At 39.5% G+C, this 16,568-nt stretch overlaps 2 protein-coding genes across 5 annotated transcripts; one reads left to right on the top strand and one right to left on the bottom strand.

Moving 5' to 3' along the window:
- Positions 1-652: 652 nt before the first annotated feature.
- THAP5 (THAP domain containing 5) lies at positions 653-7,126 on the bottom strand. Of its 2 annotated transcripts, XM_054274425.1 has the most exons (4): positions 7,022-7,126; positions 6,222-6,350; positions 2,895-3,084; positions 653-2,219 (listed from the first exon to the last, which is right to left on the bottom strand). In XM_054274425.1, the coding sequence occupies exons 1-4, from the start codon at positions 7,102-7,104 to the stop codon at positions 1,284-1,286; spliced, it is 1,338 nt and encodes a 445-aa protein (XP_054130400.1). In that variant the 5' UTR covers positions 7,105-7,126; the 3' UTR covers positions 653-1,283. The 2 variants fall into 2 exon arrangements, with proteins under 2 accessions (XP_054130400.1, XP_054130392.1); XM_054274417.1 differs by lacking the exon at positions 6,222-6,350 and having other exon boundaries at positions 658-2,219.
- Positions 7,127-7,347: 221 nt separating this feature from the next.
- DNAJB9 (DnaJ heat shock protein family (Hsp40) member B9) lies at positions 7,348-15,606 on the top strand. 3 transcript variants are annotated; one of them, XM_054278821.1, is made up of 4 exons: positions 7,348-7,412; positions 10,662-10,732; positions 11,065-11,292; positions 13,064-15,606. In XM_054278821.1, exons 3-4 carry the CDS (start codon positions 11,076-11,078, stop codon positions 13,492-13,494), a joined length of 648 nt encoding a protein of 215 aa, XP_054134796.1. In that variant the 5' UTR covers positions 7,348-7,412; positions 10,662-10,732; positions 11,065-11,075; the 3' UTR covers positions 13,495-15,606. The 3 variants fall into 3 exon arrangements, with proteins under 3 accessions (XP_054134796.1, XP_054134805.1, XP_054134812.1); XM_054278830.1 differs by having other exon boundaries at positions 7,357-7,412; positions 10,665-10,732; XM_054278837.1 differs by lacking the exon at positions 7,348-7,412 and adding an exon at positions 7,452-7,472 and having other exon boundaries at positions 10,665-10,732.
- Positions 15,607-16,568: the final 962 nt, after the last annotated feature.

Genomic DNA, 16,568 nt, shown 5'->3' with positions numbered 1-16,568 from the left:
TCTCAAAAATTTTGAAATTGGAACTTATCATGTAGTTGGAGGCCAGCTTTGTAGCTAGTGTGAACTGATTCTCAATTCCTTATGAACAGTTTAGAAAGTGTGTAAAAGACAATATAAATAATATTGAAAAGGAACCATTTGCTTCAATCCTAGACTGAACTTGTGGTGGTGGGGATGACACCATTTTGAATAAAGAAATTCTCAAGCAATCTAATGGTTGTAGAATATAATACACTACAAGAGTTCAGCTGGAAGGGGTGTAATAAGGAACACCCAGCACAGCTATGATGCCAAGTCAGTAACCAGACAATCTAGGACTTTTTCACTGTACTAGAACAAACAGCAAGGCACACTGACAGAATAAGCAGAAGGTATTTAAGCAAATTATTTTCCTTGAAATTAATTATGGTATCTGTCTACTATAGTGACAACCCATGCCCTAGAAATAGTTAATAAAATCAGGAAAAGGGAGTAAATTTCTAGTTTTGTAATTCTGTTTCTTGCAAAGTAAAATTCTGCTACTTTCACTAGCAACCTGCTCTGCAAAGCATTGTTTCCTTCAGTGTATTATTAAGGGTATACGCATTACCAAGCTGTAGGCTGGAACAGGATCAGTGCAGACAGCACTCACTAAATAGAGCTTTCCCTTTTATTAACTAGCAAATACATCTGTGATTAAGATTGCTTTCCACTTGAGCTGAATCATAACAAAAAAAAATTAAAAATGAGATGGGCCTGTCCACTGGAACCGTATTCTTATGAGAATTTTTGTTTCTAGAAACAAATGAAAGAAAACACCCTTTATGCAGAAACAATTTTAATAAAATCAAAGCATACAAAAAACCATCAGAAGAATTGTTATAGGAACAGAAAACTAAAGAGCAATTTTGACCTCACTGGACAATGCATATGACAGTGTACATATATAATTGTTCATCCTGTATGCTTATTCTGTCCATTCTACTGCTGTCCTCAATGCAGGCATTGCATGTTTCAGAGAAGCCTGCAGCTAAGAAAGGGTTAAATTATCTTTTACTGACTTGATTCACACATTTAAGGAAACTTCGCCCAATTTGTTTTTTTTTTTTTAATTTTACTTGCCAGTCATGTTGTACAGACAACATTCTACCACTTAGCTTTGTTTGATGTAACATTTTAAAGAATGCTATTCACATGATTTTCATTAGATCTTTAAAACACCACAACTGGAAAAAAAGTTAATTTGTCCAAAAGTAGAGTCAAAGAGGTTAAAAAGATATTTGGGAACCATCAACTGAAAATCTTTACTGTATCACAGTCACTTCAAGTGTTGTAAAGTAGTTTTCTACCAACTTCAGCTTTTCTTCAGAAAGCAGGTTTTCTTGCTTCAATTGTCTAATAAGAGCTTCCAAGGACCTGAGTCTCCCCAAAGTTTTTACCTCTTGCATTTCAAGTAAAGTTATCTTGGAGTGGAGTTTAGAAATTTTTTGCCAAAGGTGATCTCTGTCTATGTCTTGTCTGCAGTATGAATGCTCAGTCTGCAGTATTTCATTTCCATCATATCCAATCACTTCTGTCTCCTCTGTGTCAAGAAACTCTTCCTTAACAGGCAGACAAGAAGTATTTACTCTTTCAGGCTCTTCAGGACTCTCAGCTGGCATAATAATAGCAATGACAGACTCTTCAGTTCCACTGAACTGTTCAATAGTTTGTGTGACTGTACTCAGTAAAACTGCATCTTCACTTGTCTGCACTTCAGAACAGACCACGTGAGGGACAGAATTCTCAACTGCATAGTCAGTAACCAACCCTAAAGCACTGTTCAGTTTCAGAGATGAATTCAAGCAGTCAGAGTCTGTAAACTGCAGGACTGTAGCTGTACAACCTCCTGAATCCTCTATAGAAGTATGAACACCGGTAGCCTCCATGCCCTGGACTGCTGCTGTCATTAGAACAGGATTGGGCTGATGTACGTACTGCCTAGATGAACTGTCAAGGATGACATGGTCTGCCTGAAAGCCACCTTCATGTGGAAGCTGCAGGTTTGGAATTTGTAAAGGTTCACTCAGTGCAGTTGAGCAAACCACTTCTGCTTCTTCCTCTACATTTTGTGCAATTACAGAATTTTTCTTTGGTGTACAAGGTTCAAGTGGTACAGACTCTTTCTCTGACACAACATTTGTTTCTTCCTGGTCTTTTTTCTGTACGTGCTGTGAACTGTTCTGAGAAGAATCTTTTTCCTGGAGGAGAAAAAAAAACAAAACAAAACAAAAAAAAAAAAAAAAAACAAAAAACAAAAAAAAATCACCACCTTATAACAAGAAAATCACGGAGTATTAAAAAAATAGGCAGATCTCATTTCATAGCACGGTATTGCAAAAGGACTAACTTAGATAAGCACTGCTTAAAAATTACATCAGAGGCCCAAGAATTCATGTAAGCATCTTTCACAATTTTGCTTCAGGCTCTACATTTAAAAATCCTATTTTAAAGCTGTAAAAGCAATAGCAGTGTTTGGGTTTCTAGTTTTGTTTTTTGTTTTTTTTTTTTCTTACTATGGAGTTTTTTATTTGATTTATTGTGGGATTTTTTCAAACTCTAGGGAATTCGGATATGAGATACAGTTATTATTCTCATAAGAAATTTAACATTTTCTATAGTAAATGCTTCTGCAATCTCCAGTTAAAAAAAGATATTGAACCTCCAATCAAACTAGGGGAAGTTGCTCTTCCTTTACATTATGGAATCACATACACATGCTTTGTGTCAGGCCTGCTGACAAACTGTACTGATGGACAGGAATTCTATTTTTAAAATAAAATATAATTATCTGACAGATTAGAAAATCTGTATAACATCAATAGTTGGTTAGCTTCATACTACAAAACAAAAAAAAAAGGATAGAAATAGATGACCTCATCATCTGGGGAAGAGAAAATGGTTGGCACAGCGGTGTTTTTCAAGTAGCGTATCCCCCACCGCACGTCCAGGGAATCGGGGGTGAAATGGTCACTGCAGAGGAGCTGGTGCTTGCTTGGAGTCCAGGAATCCCGCTTCATGTTCCGCAGCCACTTCTCAAGTCTCTCTTTGTCATGAAGTGGGAATCTGTTGGGGTCACGAGACACAGAGTACTTTGGACCTTATTAGCATAAGAGAATTGATAGACAAAATGCCTTGCTAAAGCAAATAGAACTTTGAAAATTAGATCTAGATAGAAGAAATTAGATCTAGAAAGAAGATTTAATCAGACAGGTTTACCAGAAAAAGAAAATCCTAGTAAACTCTGCAAGCAAGAGATGTTGTTATATGCGTAAGTTATGTATGTGATTTTAACCTAATCATTCTAGTACACTGTTGTAATCCTCTCAGCAGTGTTGTTGTTTCTTCTCTGCCAGGGCTCCTCTCCGAATGCCTCACCCCCCTTTTATCCCAGCTACCTCCATGGGGTTCAGCTGCTGCCCAATTACAGGACATCACAGCTGCAGCCCTTTTACAATAACTAGGATCAGGGCAATACAATACAGAGATCACTGCCATACATATGTTTACAATACATATATTCAGTCAGGCCCCCACAGTACACATTACTAGTCTCCCTAAAATAGTATACAAGCGCTTGTATCCCACAATAAAATGGGATTCCGATCACCAAGTCAGTCTCCCCATCTCTCTCCATCATTGTCAAAAAGAATCTTTTTAAAGCAGCCGAAAAGACAAACAAGAAAATATACAAAACCCCCTGTTATTGTTGTCTTTCTTTGTTTTAAAGAAGAATATTAGAAGGTAGCCTTCCTTTAGAAAAGATTACAATAATTTTTTTTCAAAAATTTTAAGTATTAAATGCTTATCTAGATGTCATGTACATGTTAACCCAATCATTATAAACATTATTTCTAGTTGGGTATTTGCTCTAGAATTCAGAAGCACAATTTCTGATTTCTAGTAGTTAGGGTTTCAGAATGCATGGCCAAGATGTTTTGAAAGGTTTGATCCTACAACACTTGCTCAGAAAGCAGCTCTGCTGAAGGGAGATGAAATACTGAGACATAATTTAAAGAAAGTTAAGACTGGTCCTCATTTTATTAATAGTATTTCTCGGGCTTATTTGTCTTTCTAGACACAACTAGTATTTTCTGTTTAACAGAGAACCTCCTAATACATGCTCCTCTTTGGATTATCAGATAATTCGGCAATGTGAATATTTCCAATACAGGTTTTAAATTTTGTTCAAAAAGTAAATGCATGCAAATGCAAAGCATTTCTATATTTTGTGTTTCAGCAATTAAACTTTCTCACAGTGTTAGGAGCCCACATAATATTTTATAGTTTAGAATTAACTTTTCAATCATCTAACCTACCTGAAAAGGCAAATTATGAGTATACACCCTCATAGAAAAAAAGTTTGACTTTAAAAATACATGCAAATGGTCAGACATCAGAAAGAGAACTAAATTTAAAAGAAAGTGTATGACGTGTGAAAACATGTTATTTACTTAATGACAGGCAATACACAAATGAAAGGGAAATTAAAGGCTTATTATGATGCATGCACAGTCAAGAAGTGATGGTAACAGGAGCATGAACATTCAGACCACTCTTGTCTCCCACATCTTCTCAGTCAGGTATCAGGGTATTTGAAATGTACTTGAAATGTTTCTCTGGTGCATATCAATTTTACCTTAACTCTAGCATATAACCACATACGATACATATGTGTCATTCAAACTGTAAGTTGAATTCTGAGCACTGCTGTTTAGAAATCAATATTCCTGAGCATCATGAGCAACAATAATTACAAAGTAAATTTTTTTCTTCTGTAATCCCACCCTCAAATCCCAGAAGCTGCAGGTTTCCTCCAAAAGCCACAGATAGCAGCAGACTCTTACACAGGCCCTGTGTTCCAAAACTGCAAACTCAGGCGATTTTGAGAGAAAGAGTGCTGAAATTCACAGCACAAAGGTGCATGTCTTTACCCCTTCCCCAATCTTTTGAATTTGTTGCCATGTAAATCTTCAAATTACCAAGGAAACAGAGCAGGCGTTTGATGCACCCAGCTCTGCGTATCTGCAGGAATGCAAGGAATAATGCAAGGAATAAGAACACAGTAACCTCTGAAGAACAAGTTAGAGGCTCAAGCTTTTCAAATCCTGTCTGCTTAGATCATGTACACGCAGTGGCAGCACTGCAGGTATGACAGAGCATGCTCCTCGGTAACACAGCTTAGCCTGGCTGTCACTACAGAGGTCCAGAAAAGTCTCCCAGGAAGATGATGTCTTCCTTTCATTGAAGGTCGTGTCATGACTCACACCTTCTCCAAGAAGGCCTTGAGAGCACTTGCTCCCACATAACACAGGACCCACTGCTCTACCCAGACTCAACCAGCTTCAGATGGAAAATAAAATAATCTGTAGCAAGAGAAGGGTCTGATACTGAAAGTTATTATTTTAGCTTAAAGGCAACTTTGCTAAAACCTGCTCATGCTTCAACTCCTCACTAATCAACAGAATCTGTTCTCTAGCGTAAACAAGACACAAAAAAAAGGGGAAATGGAAAGAGGAAGTGGACAGAATTTATTTAGCAGCTGCCATCACTACACAAGTCAAAGATGTGAAGAAATAAAACAAAGAAGAGCAGTTAGGCCAGTTGAGATGAGGTGACAAAGGGTTTGGAAGGGGCTCAGACCCCAGCCACAGAGCAGCAGAGGACTTCGGTGGTGGTAAGAGGCAAGGGAATAAAACTTGCAATTCACGTCAGCAGTAGTCACTTATATAAAGCAAGAGAAATCTATAAATCAAATCTCAGCATCCCTTCTACAGGATCATGAAACTCAGAATGGAGCACAACTCAAAGGCTAGATAAACCAGCTAAGTTTTGGCAATCATCTCCATACTGATGCCATACATTTGAATATGTATATGTGTACATGTCTCAGTGCTCAAACTTGTTTTGATTATCCATGTGACATGCATGCTCTCTAAAGCATAAGGGAAAAGAAATTATTTTCCTTATTGTTTTTTTCTTTCAAAGTAGTTCTTTCTGTGTAGGTCTTCCTACACAGACTTCCTGATATTGGAATAACTATGACTAATCAGAAACTGAAAGGAAACCTAGTTTGAGCTATAAATTTTACCAAAACAGATTTTGAGGCTAATTGTGAAATTTATTTTTCAAATTTTTGTTAAGTTGCTTGCGTTGACAAACAGTTCCATACTTTTATACCACACAAATTCATATTTAGTTACCTGCACTGTGCTTCTCTCAGGATTGTGAAATACTGTTTATAACTCACCATCCTGGGAAGCGACAGCCACGCAACCACATCAGGGCAGAGGTTACTGCAGGCCTGGGATGGCGACTGCTCCGTGCAGAGTCTGCACAGCACAATGCAGCAACCATAAACTGGTTTTGGCAACCGAAGCAGCTAAATTCCAGCTAACTCAGCTGCTTCCAAACAACCAGCAATGCCTCTGTTCACAGCACGGGTAAGGTAGTAATACTAGTGCCAAAGTTTAATTTTAAGGAATCATTAAGCTCACTCTTCCGGGCCCCTCTCCTGGCATATAAACCGTAATACACAAGGCATTTCACCGTTAAGCGAAAGCCTCCCCTAGCGCCTGCCTTGCTGGACCATCGCTTCCACAAAGGCAGCAACGAAAGAGAGTCAGAAGTGCAAATTCTATTTTTTAGTCGAATCTCCTTGCTCTTCACTTCACGGACCCTCTGCACCTATTCCAGAGTCCTCAGACGCTGCCGTGCCATCTCCCCTTCCCCCAAGTTCCGTCCGTCCGTCTGTCCCGTGCGAGGGACGGTGTGTGCAATTACACCTCAGCTGTCCGCTCTTAATTCCTACACCTTCCCTTCCCCCAGGGGTCAGCGTCCTTTCCCTCCAGCCCTCCGGGAGCAGGCGGGGTTCCAAGGCGACCACCAGCGCGGTCCGCCCGTGGCAATGAGTCTTTCGGCCATTGACTTCCGCGGTGGGGGCTTCCTACCGCCGCCACGGCCAGCGCTCGCCCAGGCCCTGCCCCGCTCCGCGCCCACTCACGGGTAGAAGCTGAGCTTGCGCTTGTCCTTGGCGCTCTGACCGCCACGGTTCTTGCAGCGGGTGGCGGCGCAGTACCGCGGCATGGCGGCCACCCCGGGCCGGGCCGAACCGGACCGGGCCGGGCCGGGCCGGGCCGAGCTGAGTTGGGACGGGCCGGGCTGGGCCGGCTGGGGGCGGTGCCGCCTCCCCACAGCGCCCCCAGCGGCGGGTGGCGGCGGCGCCGAGGTTGCGACCTGCAGCGTGCACCGCGTCACGTGCGCCCCGGCGACCAATGGCGCAGCGCTTCGTGTAGGAACGGCGGGGGGCCGGACTGCGCGAGCGCCGGGCGCGGGCGAGCGGGAACGACGGTGGTGGCGCTGAGGGGCGGCGGGGGCGCGGAGTCGGTGCTGAGGTGAGCACGGCGGGAAAGGGCCGCTGGGTGAGGGCTCCGAGAATGTGGAAGGTTGTTGAAGTGGGTGGAGTGAAGGCGGACGCGGACGGGTCGGTACGGGGGCGCTGGGAAGCTTGGGGGCAGCGTGGGAAACTAGGCGGGGGAGCGCAGAGCGGGGCCGCTGAGGCGCCGTGCGGAGCTTTCGTTTGGAATTTGGGCCTCCCCGGGCCGCGCTGCCCTGGTGTTTCCCAGCCTGGCTGCACTGGAGTGGGACAGCGTCGCTGAGTGTGGCTGTTAGCGGCTGCCCAGCTCTGGCCTGGCCCCGCCCGATGGTGCGGTCCGGCTCCAGCGAGGGCTTCAGGGGTCTGGATAGGCAGGGTGGTGCCAGGTCGATTCCTTCGTTTCCCTGTGTTCCAGGGCAAGATTCAGGAACCTTCTTCTATATTTGCTTTCGAGTCAGTATAGGAGAGGCCAAGACTAGTACGAGCCCCTCCGTTTGACAGACTTGCTCGTAGCTGCTTGAGGACTGGAAGACTTGCTTACTCATCTCATTAGTCGTGGTAGGAGAACCGAGGGAAGACCTCGGTAACTTTATTGCTATTAGAAAATTGCTTGCAGAAATAATTACAGGACGTGAGCATTCCACAGGTTAGTGTATAGCAATTCTGTAATGAAAGTAGTAGCAGGACTCTAGTGATGCTCCGTGTTTTCTGAGTACGTGAGACTTTGAATATAAGCATTTATCTAAGATTTTGGTTAACTACTTTTAAAGAAGGATGGAATAGGGTATTTGTGTTGCAAGATGAAGTAGCTTCTAATTTTCTAAATCTGACAGGTTTTATTCTAGGTACATCATCCTCAAACATCCCTTCATTCTGCAGCTGTTGATAAACTATTGAGAAATTGGTTGTTATTACCTCTGCAGTACTTTGGATAAACATGACAGTGCACTTCTTATACAAAAATGAATAGTAGTTGAGATCTGTACCTGCTCACCCCACAGAATTAAATAGTTATTATGTGGTCTAAGGTCGCTTTCTTCATTGGTAGATGTACCTAAATTAAGTACATAGATAATTATTAGAAGAGTTCATTATTGCCTGAGCTTAATGTGTACAGAATTTATTGAATTCTGGAATGTGCTTTAAGTAGCTGCAGTGTATGACCTGGAAAGTGCAACTTACATGTCCCTTTTTGATTGAGAAACAGAGGGTGAAGAGATGTAAGCAAAAAAAGTATTTAGGAGATTTATTTTGAAAGGGATTGTAAAAATAGTTTGGAATGGCAACGCTGAAGTCGTTGGCAGTAGCAATGCTAAGACACTGACAGCAGATAAAATAGGTTTTTTCTAAAAAGTGAATTGAATAATTGATAGTATCTAAATATAAGACTTGCTCTCATAACTGTGAAGTTTAAAATGCTGCTTATACTGGAGTTTTATTTGTATTTTGTTTTTATTTACATCTTATTCTTAAATTTGAGTTTGATTGATTTGTTCAAGGGCAGCATTAAATCTGTGTTTGCTAGTTTAAAAAATTGTGAAACTTAAGTCCCATTTTTTTAATATGCTTTAGAAATCAAATATAGCAAAGAACTTCATTACAGAACTCCTAATGTAAAGAACTGTAAGAAAAGAAAAATTCAGGTGTGTTTTGTTATCAGAATTTATACAAGTTGAGATGGTGAGCCAGAGCAGAAAACCTGAAGGACTAACTTGATGATCTCTGGCTCTCATGAGTTATGAAAGAGGGTTTTGCTCTTTCTTAAGGAGGACATGAGCTGTTCCTTTTAGCTCTTTTCAATGTTCAGTAGCAGAAGCAGGATGGTTGACCTTAGGAGAGTGCAGCAGTCATTATGCAAACATGATGCAGGTGTGGGCTAATGAAGTAAATTAAAACAATCACGTGTATGAGATGAACACAGAAGTCTGCATCTATAAAGCACAAACAGGAAGAAAGCCCTTAAAGCATGGAAGGATGTACATGTGTGTGGCTCTTAGTGCCCAAGTCATAAAATTTCAGGTTAGTGAAGTGGTGAGAGAAGGTATGTGGGAAAACTTGGTACTAAAAATATGTCTGATATTGTGCATGGAGAATACTGGAACGAACGATCCTTTTGGTATCTAAGTGCACTGATCAAAATACAATTTGTTTCAACTGCTGCCCCTTAACACTTGATATCATGCAGGCTGCTGGCCAAATAAATGCTTAAGAGGGCATGGGTAGATTAATCTTGCAGGCCTTTTGCTCTTGTCTCGCAGCATTCATTTTAGGCTCCTGACTTGCCTGTTGGAAATGGTATTCTTTTTTCCACTTTTGGTTCTTGCTTTTTTGTTTTGTTTAGATGGAATTGACTTTCACATAAATGTTTAATTTTCATATGTATTAGGTATTCAAAGGTTTTGAATTCTGCCTGACAAATTTTGGGTCCCATGCTGGCTAGCAAAAGTGTTCTGACTTTAATGGTGCTCAGACTGTAAGTTTGTTTATTCAACTTTCAGGAGAGTAACACCAATGGTCTCTGAGTTGTTCTTACAGTACATTTAAATCAGTGTAATCTGGTGGGGGGGACATGATACATCTGGAATGTTCAGGGTCTTGTACATCCTTCTGGTCAGGTGTCCGCCAGCATTCTGTCTTTGAACATTTGCCTTTCTGCACTCTGTGTTTTAAATATAATATGCACAGGCATATTATCTGTCCTCATCTTCTGGTAGGAACAGCTCACTCTGTCCTTCATGAAAATCATGAGACATCATGTGGCTATGTGGAACTGTTTCTTTAAGTCATTATATATGCCACAGTTTTCCCCTAAGTTCTCATATATTTGTTTCAAAATATATTTTTTGACACATGAATTGTTGAAAAAAATTACAGCTTTTAATTATTGTTGAAGCTACTTGTATAAAAGACATTTTTTGCCTTCAGTTCTACCACTGTTTCATATGTAAACCTTTCTATGCAGTGGTATTTATCAGCTGAATTCTTTGATATCAAAGATGTGGTAGGTGTTTTCCTTTATAAAGCAATCTGAAATGCAGATGAGCTAAGCCAGCCTGTTGTTAAATAGAGGAAAGTGTGCTTTACTTGGCTGAACTCTGGAAGTGAATGAGCTGCTCTTTATCATGTTCACCTTAGGTGGGTTAAACAAACTGAAGCTGAGCACGAGTGTCTGATAGTCTTGTCTTCCTGCACCTCACAGTCATCTCTAGGCCTGTTGTATTTTTATGCTCCTGTTGTTCACCAGCTAATCAGTCACTTGCTCTTCCAGCAGGGTCACTACTGGTCGGAGCCACTCTGTTTGGGGTCCTAGAACTCAAGATTAATGTACAGCTAGTTCAGGTATGGCAGTGTGAAATGTTAGATGCAATGAAATGTGCTGTGTATTTACTTTTGCAACTTCGTATGACAACGATCAGTGAAATGTAAAACAAAGACAAACACCAAAGTGGTTGTTGTGTACATGAAATGTCGCTTTGCAGTATTTTCACTTACGTGTTTTGTGAATGTGAAAATTGTGTAATGGAGTTTGACAGGTGTAAAGCAGTGTGCTTACAAGTCTGGCACTGACTCCTGTAACATGCTGGTCTTCCTCTGCCAGCCTACAGCTGTAACTAACTTGTTGTGGAATGTAAAACAACTTGTTCTTCAAGTATATTTCCTTTTCTTTTTAGGAGCTGGAGAAATGGCCACTACACAATCTGTCTTCACATTTGCTCTCTGCATTTTAATGATAACGGAATTAATTCTGGCTACAGAGAGCTACTATGATATCTTAGGAGTTCCAAAAAACGCATCTGACCGCCAGATTAAGAAGGCATTTCACAAGCTGGCTATGAAATACCACCCTGACAAAAATAAGAGTCCTGGAGCAGAAGCAAAATTTAGAGAAATTGCTGAAGGTAATATATACTATTTATGGTCATAATTTGATAATGTCTTATATCTAGAATGTAAGTGCATTTTGTTTTTACTGAATGAGAGGTATAAAGGGTTTTTTTTTGTGAATTCCACTTAAGTGCTGTCAGATATCAAGCATCAAAATCTGAGTTGTTTCTGTGTTCTTGCGCATAGGAAGGCCTTTTACGCAGTTTATGCGTTTCTGCTTATATGGCTTTTAGCATATTCTTCTTCTCACAAAAATACTTGTTAGTAGGACAGCTTTAGCCCTGGGATCTGTTTCATAAGATGTGGCTCAGGATTACTACCAGGGCTTCAGGAGGGCCTAACAGCAACCTTGCAGTAACTGTTGGGAGATTATTAGAAAACACACAGCAGGGCACTTCAGTGGGTCATGGTGGAAATGCGATAGACAACAGGTGCAAGAGGTTCAAGTGGTTATGGGGAGAAACTTTTTCACCTTGAGGATGATGGTTGGATTTGAGGATCTCAGAGCTCTTTTCCAGTCTTAACAATTCTCTGAATCTCTTCTACAGGCCAGTGTTAGGACAGATGACCTAGAGAGGTTGTGCAGTCTTCAGCCTTGGCACTTTTGAAGAATGATAGGGTAAAGCGCTGACTAACCTAGTCTGATCTCATAACTGACCCTGCTTAGAGCAGGAGGTTAGAGTACAGACTGAGGTCATGTCTAACTTGAACTGTCTGTGATCCTACAAATATAACACTTACAAGTATTGTGTGATAAAATGGTGCAAGTGGATAATCAAGAACAGAAAGACTTTTTGAAAAATAAGGTGTACCCACTTCTGTTCCCTGTAGACTCCGGTATAACATCCATCTATTTGTGTAGTTCTCTTAACTAAGCTAAATGGGATATCTGGCTTTTACCTTCTTGTCTGCCGAAGAGTTGTTTTGAAAGAGAAGTGGTTAGTAATATAATGAAAGGGAGTGACAGCCTCATTAGATACTCACTGCAGTTGTTAGCACCTACTACAGGAGGAAGTAGGAACTCTTAAATGTTGAATCATATAGAATAATTGCAAGTCTTTGACAGGTAAGGAAATGAGTTTTTAAAATATTTTCTTATCAGAATGGGTGTATTTTCTATCAGAGTTTCTGCCTTGGAATACCAGTAGCTGTAGTTCCAAACCAAAGATTGGAGGGAAATCTAATTTCATTTTGGGTATATCCAGTCACAAAATCTAGGTTTATTGCTGAACTTGTGTGAACTTATGAAAAATGGAGAATTGACACACAGTGAAATTAATTTTCTTTATTTCCTCAGTTTTTATGTTGTTGCTTGTAACTGGTGTATCTGGAACTTGCTGGCTGGCAAGTAGCTTTGCAGATATTGCCCTGTGTTTCTGTGATAGGAGTGCAGCAGGTCCTTAGAACATCTGACTCATCCTTCCTCCTTCAGGCTTTCTGATCACCACCTCTCACTGTTATTTTGTTTCAAATCTAAATGCCAATATGTATTGGTAGTTAAACTGTGTTGTATTATGTGTAACCTATTCTCATAATATAGCTGTGTTTGTTATTGTAAGTAACTATTTTAATGCAGTTTATTTTGGTTTGGAGAAAGGTAAATAAATGTAGAGCTCTTGATCAGGCTTGAGTATTGAATGAAAGTCTTGTTTGAAATTTCTTCGGTTCAGGAAGAGTGGGAGAGAAAGCTGCTGTTCTTTGTGTTTGTGCATGGTTTTCTTTTTTTCTGGTGTTTTGAATGGAAATGAACTGTAACTTCTTTTTTTTTTTTTTAAACATAAATAGCATACGAAACATTGTCAGATGAGAATAAACGAAGAGAATATGATCAGCTTGGTCGTCACGGAGGAAGAGGAAGTAGTGGAAGTCCATTCCATCAGTCATTTAATTTCAACTTTGACGATCTCTTCAAAGACTTTGACCTGTTTAGTCAAAACTCGCGGTCAAAAAAGCACTTTGAAAATCACTTCCGAGGCCATCGGGAGGCTCATAACCGGCAAAGACGTTCTTTCCAAGAGTTTTCTTTTGGAGGTGGACTCTTTGATGATGTGTTTGAAAATATGGAAAAAATGTTTTCCTTCAGTGACTTTGAAAATGCACACAGACATGCAGTGCGAACTGATGCCAGGTTTCATGGATCCAGCAAGCACTGCAGGACTGTCACTCAGAGACGAGGAAACATGGTTACCACATACACCGACTGCTCCGGACAATAATGTTTCCTTTCTTCTAAACTTTTCTTCTTTACTCAACATCTTCATAGTCTTTCTTGGTTTTGTGCTAACATGGAAGAAATTCTCTGAACTGTATTTTTTAAAAAACACTTAAACTGCTATAAAGAAGTTGTAGATGAAATTAATCTTCAGAATAGAAACAACATGCTGTTGGGAAGTAAATGTGTCAACAACTACTTAGAATGGGAGAGAAATAATCTCATGTGACAGAAAAAATTATATATATTTCAGATTAGTAAACACTTTCCCTGAATTTGAACACAAGATATATATTTTTCATTTCAGAAATGTAATATAATTTTTTTCATGTAAGCCAGTTCAGGACTGATTGAATTACTTGTGTGTGGATTGAAGCACAGGAGATACTTTAATTTTGATGTGCTGCTTTTTTTTAATCATTTCTTTCCAATTTTGCACTTGCAGCTTTTACCTGATACAGATTTACTGTGCAAATTACATAATTTACACAAAATAGCAGCAGAAATATAACTTCCTTGGGTCTTTGTTACTCTCTCTAGCATTGCAAAAGTATTAGTAAAAACCTTGCTTTTTGAAGTTTGAGAATAGCAAGGGAATATGTGAAGACTGTGAGTGATGTAGGAGTTAGTTTCATTTCTGAATTGGCCTGAAACAATCTTAGGATTTGAATAACCCTTGACTTATTTAGGGGACATAGGGATATTCATGTATGTAAGTTTGTGTGCACACAAAGTTTTTGTTTTGGTTTTTTATCCCCCTCCTTCCACAACACAAATATCTCTCTGACAAGATTTGGAAGGGCACACCCAAAACACTCTTGTTTTATTCTTACTATATTACCACGTGTGCAATGTACTTTTTGTAACTCACTTTATGGAACTAAAATATCCCTCTGAGATCTTAGGAACTTCAGTAGGGTAAGCTTGTCTACAGATTCATGGTGTTCCTGAAAGGGCCCTCGTAAAAGCTACAGTGTTTAGATTGGCAGATTTATTACCTGTCAGCAGGAATTTTTTCAGTGTTGTGATTTGAGAGGTAAATTCTTAGCCTAACTGCGGAGTAAAACTGAAGATTGCAATCCTTCCTTGTATTCGTCCAATGCCTTGTGGAGCTTGAAACTTCTAATAAGGGCAGCACTAATGGGTATTGATTTTAGCACCATGGAAACTCACAACCAGTATGAACTACTTAAAACTAAAAAGGAAGAAAAAACCACCAGAAAATGCTGCACAACAAAACCCCCAAATACTTCAGCTGATGTCAATCAAAGAGTTCTGTTGTAGCTTAGTTTAACTAGTATCTTCTGTTTGACTAGTCATACAGGTTCAGTTTGTTAAATTGGTTGTCCATTTAGAACTGGGAAGTAGGAGTTTACCTTTCAGGTTGATTGCATGAGCAAAATAAGCATTTTAACTAGCAGTGTTCTAAATAGGCTTTGACTTCTTAAAATCTTTATTAAGAGGTTTAACCCTTTGCTTCTTGGATAGATATTGAAAGCTGCCTGTTTGTTAAGGAACTTTGGCCTTCCCCTCCAGTGTACATATTATCACTTGTTTTCATTGCCTAATCCTTGGAATGGATTGTTGCGCTATATTAAGTGCTTTTCCTTTTCTGTGTTCTTCTTTATTTATTAATAGACTAATACCTCATATATGGTCTTTTATTAAAAGCCAGTAATTTGTGCAACATTATCGGAATGTGCAATATTCTTACAGTAAGAAAAGTGATGGAGTGTGCTTGTTTTTTTCACCCTTTTCTGTGTAAGTAGAGATTTTTGTTTCTTCTGTATAATTAATATATGATTCAAGCAAAAGTTGTACTTTTCTGTAGATTTCTGCATTTATTTTCTTTAACATACTCCATTAGTCCTGTGCATGAATCAAACTATCTGCCCAGTTTATATCATATGGGTATCCAAGTGAACAAATTATTAACTTGAAGTTATGAATTACTTTCTCTCACAAAGATTAAGTATTAAACATGAGAGTTTTTGTGAATGTCCTTTGGTGGGAGGCGACTCTAGAAGTGGGATGCACAGGTAAAATATTAATGCCTTTCTTAGTTGACTGAATATTTTCTTAATTAAAAAAAAAAAAAAGGAAATAGCAGAATGAGCACTTCACTTAGGTCCCTTCCTGAACTCTGCATTAAAGGGAGTGAAAGCTAAAACGAACCCTTTCAATTGTACGAAACACATTTCACCCCCAAAACTCAAGTCATTTAAATGACTATAAAAGTCCACAATCTTTCGGGCTAAACTTAAGGGTGAAAATAAGGGTCCTGGCTGCTTCTGGACTAGTTTCCCCTCTTTTAAGAATGCTCCAAACTTAGTACAAAGTGTACATGTTTTCCTGATCTCTTTAAAGTGTAAGTAAGTATGAAACTGATAAGAAAACCAGTAATGTTGCTATTTTTATAGCTGATCCACCTTAAAAAAACTTCTGCCTAGTCTACTTTAACTTGCTTTCATATTATTTCTCTTAATTACTTGTCATGGGAAAAACAACAAATGCTTTCTATTATTTCTCTGGGCTTCTCCAAGTCACCTTCTGGTTGTTTTTGTTGTTGATCCAAGGTCAAATCCGCAGAAACCAGTGTATGGCTGTCCCTGTGGTTGATGGGTTTACTTGGAATAGGCCTTAGCTGGGGAAATTCGGGCAGGCTTTCCTCAGCCAAGAGTCTTCACTTTCATGGCCCTCAGAACACAAGCTTGCAAAACATGTTGTGCTTCTCACTTATTCGGAGCTCTTGCACATTCTTTCCCTATTTATAGTGTTTGCTTCATGGCAGGCTCCAGCGGAAGTCCTGGTATAACCTTATGACATCCCTGACTTCGGAGTTTCTTAAGTGCCAATTTTGATCTGTCTTTAAATCTTATGAAAATACTCAACAAAATCAGTTTTTGTTAGACAAGGGTGAAAAATAAAATCCTGATTAATTTTTTGAAAGTAATTTATGCATATGTAACTCCAAATGATTTAGTTTTTAAAACTACCATCAAAGTGGTTTTTTATGTTTGTTTTCTTCCCATTATACTTTTGAAACACAATATCTAGTGGAGATAAAAGTACTGTAAA

This window comes from Melozone crissalis, unplaced genomic scaffold, assembly GCF_028551555.1.
Source record: "Melozone crissalis strain CALT ecotype California unplaced genomic scaffold, PUWL_Pcris_2 ptg000004l_1, whole genome shotgun sequence".
In the NCBI taxonomy this organism is placed as follows: domain Eukaryota; kingdom Metazoa; phylum Chordata; class Aves; order Passeriformes; family Passerellidae; genus Melozone; species Melozone crissalis.
The sequence above is the reverse complement of the archived record's forward strand: the minus strand, read 5'-3'. Positions and strand labels throughout refer to the sequence as shown.

What these genes read in the sequence shown, in the direction of transcription:
- THAP5 (XM_054274425.1), bottom strand. Translation starts at nt 7,104, where the DNA reads ATGCCGCGGTACTGCGCCGCCACCCGCTGCAAGAACCGTGGCGGTCAG. An exon ending in CGCAAGCTCAGCTTCTACCC is followed by an intron (nt 6,351 to 7,021) that starts GTGAGTGGGCGC and finishes TGTGCTGTGCAG; the next exon opens with ACTCTGCACGGAGCAGTCGC. An exon ending in TCTCTTCCCCAGATGATGAG is followed by an intron (nt 2,220 to 2,894) that starts GTCATCTATTTC and finishes TTTCTCCTCCAG; the next exon opens with GAAAAAGATTCTTCTCAGAA.
- DNAJB9 (XM_054278821.1), top strand. Translation starts at nt 11,076, where the DNA reads ATGGCCACTACACAATCTGTCTTCACATTTGCTCTCTGCATTTTAATG. An exon ending in ATTTAGAGAAATTGCTGAAG is followed by an intron (nt 11,293 to 13,063) that starts GTAATATATACT and finishes AAACATAAATAG; the next exon opens with CATACGAAACATTGTCAGAT.